Source organism: Mizuhopecten yessoensis, unplaced genomic scaffold, assembly GCF_002113885.1.
Source record: "Mizuhopecten yessoensis strain PY_sf001 unplaced genomic scaffold, ASM211388v2 scaffold25, whole genome shotgun sequence".
Lineage (NCBI taxonomy): Eukaryota > Metazoa > Mollusca > Bivalvia > Pectinida > Pectinidae > Mizuhopecten > Mizuhopecten yessoensis.
The window spans coordinates 338050-344405 of NW_018403340.1; the positions used below are offsets into that span (position 1 = coordinate 338050).

At 35.8% G+C, this 6356-nt stretch overlaps 1 protein-coding gene across 1 annotated transcript in view; it reads left to right on the forward strand.

The window, feature by feature from the left end:
* The first annotated feature begins 1028 nt into the window (after window positions 1–1028).
* Window positions 1029–6356, forward strand: part of LOC110454931 (sulfatase-modifying factor 1-like) — a 50388-nt gene continuing 45060 nt past the window's right edge. Inside the window, exon 1 of the mRNA XM_021505154.1 lies at window positions 1029–1595. Within this exon, the coding sequence (XP_021360829.1) occupies window positions 1164–1595 (432 nt within the window). The 5' untranslated portion in view covers window positions 1029–1163. The remainder of the gene's footprint in view (window positions 1596–6356) is intronic.

Genomic DNA, 6356 nt, shown 5'->3' on the forward strand with positions numbered 1-6356 from the left:
GCCACTAACTACTTTCGCAATAATGATTTATGTTCCAGTGAAAAATTATTCAGCTTTCTATTGCTGCTAATTTAATAAATAAAGATAGGTCAAATGCTTTTGGAGTGAGATGGTTCACATACATGTGGGTTGTTTTATCCTGCATTTTTGTTTACGGTTTTTAACAACACAAGTCCTTCGTTACCAGACGAGTAATTTCATCTGTGACATCGCTATCGTTCCAAGTAATGCAAATCAAATCAGGCCTACTTAACATAGAAATTACTCAGCTGTTTATTGATATTAATTGTTTTAAAAAATATAATCGATAGTTTATAAAATTTAATCAAAACAGTGAGCAGTCACTAACTACTTTCGCAATAATGATTTACGTTCCAGTGAAAAATAATGCTGATATTTAGTCTTTTTGACACAAAAATAACACAAGGTAAATTATATTATTTGCAATTAAAATGGGTTTGGTCGTTATAAAATTTATTCAGCTTTCTATTGCTGCTAATTTAACAAACACCAAAGCGACGTGCTATAGAATCTTGACTGGGGCAGAGTTGCCAATCCCCTCTATACACTGTCCCTGCTGAAAATCAAATCAAATCAGGGAAGACAATATACAGATCTAAACATTTTAATGACTAAACAGTAAGTTATACATGCAGGAATTATTTTCCTTCCGCTGTGAAATACATATTAATAACCCTTTCTCCGCCACTTACCCCTATATACCTCCTATTTCTTTTTAAAATAATGTAAATCCCGCTACAACTAGTCGTATATTTGTTGACACTGTACTTCTACTTTCATTTTCACATACTTCATTTCCGGTTAAAATAATACGCAACTCTGCGGCTACCGATTAACTGCTATACCGTTCACAGCTGCCGTTTGTCGGACTCCTCAACGGACTAGGTTCTAGCCCAATCGGGAACCGTCGGCACTTCCGTAACCGAGAAAATACTATTTTATATACTATACAATAATATTTTCTCGTTTACGGAAAGTGCCGACGGTTCCCGATTGGGTTCTAGCCCCCACCATTGACATAACGTCCGGAAACGAAAGTAGATATACTGCCCTCTGGTGGTGATAATGTTAGTGCACTGTGTTTGACCAGACTCTGGAATAACAAGTGATCAAGCGTCTGGTTGAGCGAGACGATTGTAAACATGGATCCGTGGCCGAGAATTTTGCAAGTAATGATATGCCTCGTCTTGGCAAGGTGCGACGTTAGCGCTGAAAAATGTTCAAAAGGTGAGAGTGAATGTCCAAATGACGATCCAAAGTCATGTGGTTGTTCAATAAGTCGTGACACTTCCATATATAAACAATCTGGTGATCTTAAGCTTGAGTCGGTGGACCGTTACCGACAGACAAAAGATAAACTCACACCGGCTTCGAAAACTGATTTTCCTCGGACTCATGGCATGGTCAACATTCCCGGTGGTTCATTTTTTATGGGAACGAATGAACCCATATTCGTTGCAGATGGAGAAGGGCCAGAACGATTTGTCAGAGTTAATGCATTTTACTTGGACAAATATGAAGTCAGCAATGCCGAGTTCGAATTATTCGTCAATGCTACAAATTACAAGACTGAAGTAAGTATTCACGAAAGTTTTCATTTACATTTTTAAAAGCGACCTCAATCGATTTCAACAGGTACTGGAGCACCGGGAAATCAGATTACATAGGCAGATTTAGCTATATAGTCAAATATGAGACAAATTAGGGGCGGAGATCTAGATCCAGATTTTTTTAGGGGGTGTCATTATAGTAAAGTTTTGGAGAGTTATCTCCCTTAGACTGCTTACTGCTCCGGCACGGTCTATTTACATCCTGATATGTGTAACAACACACACCAAATTTACTACCATCACCATTCCAGATTTTAATACTGAAGCAGCGCATGTATACTACATGTTACACGATTAACTTTAATGTTAGTGTATTGTCCAGCAGGTCAGTAATTACCAGCAATTTTATAATATATTAAAATGACATATGTTCCAAGCCAATGATAATTATTTTGACAAAGTATGATTAATTTTGAAATCAATAATTTATTTTTATAGTTTAATTTTTAAAAATCCTTTGATTATGTTTACGAGAATCATTAAGTAAACAATGGTAGTCAAAATTTTATCAGAACAATACTGTTCTCAATATAAACTTAAAAATAATTTAATAGTTAACAGTTATCCAATTAAATTATTGTATTTACCAGTAAAAGTAAGAATTCAATGTTATAAGTACTGTCAAATTTGGAAAACCATATGCTATTTATAATTTTGATGCCAAAATGATTAACGCTCCTCATCCATGTTTCAAAAGCCATCGCATCACATATTACGTAAGTTTATTCAGGTTATCAAAACAATTAGGGCTTGAGAACTCTTCCACTTCAAATGCCATACTGAACATGATGGTTATTTACACACTTGAAGACACAATAGTTTTATCAAATATGTATACGAGAACGATTAATTTGTATCCCGGACGGGCCCCTACATTACTGTTACGGCGATCTACACCCTGGTCGTAAACACCATTCTTTACTGTTTCGGTGATTTACATCCTGGTCATAAACACCAATACTTATTTGATTGATTAACCAACAAGTTCAGTATATTCAAGTTAAATTTAATAACAAATAATCATAACATATACATAGTTAAAATACATACATAAGATTTACCATTAGGAATGACCGTATTCAATATACTAACTTAAGAGTTCATAGTTCACAGGAAGCACACTTTATTTATCTTGCGTACTATCGCTTTGGCCCTTAATCACTTGATACTACCAGTTCCGTGACAGGTTGCCTGACCTGGCACAGTGTTCTCCCCAGAAGTTTTTTAATGCGCTATGGCATCTTCAACCATTCCATCACAGCGTGGCGCTGTCAACCATTACCGCATTGCAACCTATATGCATTCCTTAAGTATCCATGTTTTCACTATTAACGAGAAAAATGTAAAAAAAAAATGCTTCAAAAAGAATGATTTCATGTATTTTCATTGGATATTTTACAATAATTCATTAAGCTAACAAGGCTATTGATACAAGTCAGGCCAGATTACCTGAGCAGTGTTTTGTTTTTTCAATGATCTACAGCCGTCTAACGACTGCTTCACCTAGTCCTAAAATTACATATTTTCCAAAAATAAAAACAGATTTTCCCATATATAATACCTGTTGATTTTTTCTTTGATGGCTTATTATTATAAATCTATGATTTAATCAAAACATGTTTCAAGTGTCTGTAAAAATAAATAAGTCGTTCTCCCGTACGATAATGACATCCCCGATCGGAAATTTTCCATTTCTGAGCAACGGTAGTGAAGTGGAATCTAGGTCATGATATCGTTTGATTCGGTTCTCGGAATTTCAAGCGCCAAACTGAAAGCTGAGTGAGAACTTGAAGGTGTTTTGAATGGTGTACAGGTACAGTTGTGGGATCGCACAACGTTACACGATGTGCGGTGTGCGCACGAAGTGTGGGAACGGTGTGTGCACAAAATGCGAACGATAAAAAAAAAAATTGGACGATCATTGCTTGCGCACATTTGTGTGGACGCTCGACGAACGGTGTGCGATTACAATCGCAGTTGGTGTAAATTGAGGAATGGCTTAACAAAAAATACGGTTTCGTGTTTCAAAATATAAACTTGATTTTTTAGTATGTTTCTATATTCATATGTAAAATTACAACACAGTCTCGGCAACACAGGTAAACACAGCCACTTTGAACCTGGACCGTAGTTTTCCGCCACCCGGGGCACTTACGTAACTCGCCAAGGTGTGAAAACCAGGTGAAGGGGAGCTATAGACCAACGCGAATGCAAATAACAAATATTAATCGTCCAGTTGTGTTTTCATAACGGTCATACGGTATCACATATCAGCTCTCTGTGTCAGACAAAGGTCAGGTAAAACTCTGGTGACTCATCAAATTGTTATTTACCTGTTCTGTTACCGAGGAGCCAAACCAATTCTTGACAGTCAATCAGTCACTGTATACTGTGTTACATGCATTGTAAAATTGTACATAATCTTAATTATAGAGATGAGAGAATTACAGTAATATATATACAGTGTACATTATTGCATACGAGCCTTCCGTATTTTTTTATTTCCGTAATATTGATCAACAAATTGTATCAAATTGCACAGTTGTGCGGAGAGAAGCGCACAACGGGGCGATGTGCATACAGTGTTTTTGGTGCGTTGTGCAGTCACACAACTGTAAAATCTCACTTGCTTTGCATGCTTTTTTCTAACTTCAGTCAGCCTTGTTGGCTTTGTGCTTAGTTATGATTTATTCAGTGGAAATTATAGCATATAATTCTGGAAATTTGACACATTTTCTTACATTGTTCTTGATAATACTAATAGTGAATACACGGGTACTTCAGAAATGCATGTATAGGTAAGTTGTTTTCATTAATTTCGTTATTCATTGAAATGTTTAATGACATTGACATAACGTCCGGAAACGAAAGTAAAAACACTGCCCTCTGGTGATGGTAATTTTAAAGCACTGTGTTTGACCAGACTCTTTAATTACAAGTGATCAAGCGTCTGGTTGAACGCGACTACTCACTTGTACAATCTATCTTGATGAAGCAAAAATATTTTATGTTCTCTTAAAGTTGTATCAACAGTCATTTGTTGATAAAGGCTTCTCACATAGCTAACTTATTCAAGCATAAAAATTTGATGGCCAAAAACAATGCAGCAAAGGTAGGTAAGTAGACGTTTCTGAGTACAAAGTTACAGTAGAGTAAGGGTACGTGATTTCGTACACTAAATATTTTTTTCTTATTTTTTAACTGATCACTTTCGATGGAGGCATAAAATTGCTCCAACAGCAAACCACCGCTATTGTCCTTTTTCGGTGATATTAAACATAGATTTCCCAAATAACCTCGTTTTTAAAACGAAACTAGCGAGTAGATCTGTCGTCTGCAGGATGGGCCCAATGTAACTTTATAGCATTATTTAAAACAGAATCTAACCAATTTTCTTGTAATCACTTTGAGATAATTTAAATAAAACAATATTTTACCATTTGCGTCAAGAAGATATCAAAAAGAAGCTCAAATATAATTAATAACGGCATTTTTTAATGTAAACGCCCTCTCAATGACAGGGCACCTATCGTAGGGAACAGTCATTATTTCAAAACTTATCTAAAATATTTGGGCTGTTTTTGGCCTAAAATCCTTCTGGAGCATTGAAATTGTTTTATAAAACATCTAATGAAATAATTGCTACTAGAATATGTATAGTTGATATTTTTCCACAAAAGGGTTGATTTCACCACCAACAAAGAACAATTCTTTTATAAAAAATCATAATTTATTCTAAAAACATTTCTTGTCTATGAACATCGGCAAATGATTCAGAATTCGATGTTAAGAAATGCATTTTGGTTACATCTCAAATAATTGATTTTAAAACATATTTGTGAATGTATTCCAAGAACGTTGTGTGATCATCTAAAAGCAGCTCATTAAATGAGATAGTTCATGTATTTATTTCAGCTTTGTGGTTTAAATGAAACGTTTTCACATCAATTATTGTGCTGAAATGTTGGACAAAGTGGCCAGACTTTTCTTATGCGCAATATTTTAAACAAAAAAATAAATGAATAAAACTTTATTAAAATGTCCCCTTTTGTGATCATCACATTGATTAATGACAAAAGACATTTTCTCTGAAAAAAGATGGGCTTTAAACACAAACTTTGCTGGGAGATTAGAGAAATTCAATTCAGATTTTAAGACGTAACATTTTGTGTCAAACTGCGTTACGTCCTAGAATGTTCAAAAAAATATCTACTGGATGTTACCGTAAATTTCGTCGGGGCGGAGCGATAATTTTTGTGTAACACATCCTGGTTTACCCTTTCTGTGACGAGACGAATGGATGATAGATGCTTTGAAAATAGTGCTTCTAATTTTGTGTCAAAATGTTACGTCTCCAAGAGAAATATCAAAATTAAAAATAAAGGACTAGGCGGCGAAACTGTGCCTTTTTAATATTTTACGACATCAAGTTCACTATATATAGAGAATACAGGTCGTTCCATCCCCCGAGTTGTTCCGACCTTAGTAGTTCCGGCCCTTACCCGGTCCGGCTCCGTACACTTAGTTGTTCCGGCCTCATATTATACGCCCGTCGAAGACGGGGACGTATTATGTTATCACGTGAGCGGACGGACGGGCGGACGGGCGGGCAAACGATGTCCGCTCGATATCTCAAGTAATTATTAACGGATTAACTTCAAACTTCACAACAAGGTTAATTACCATGAAACCTCGGACAAGTTCGATAACCGCCATTATCCGACC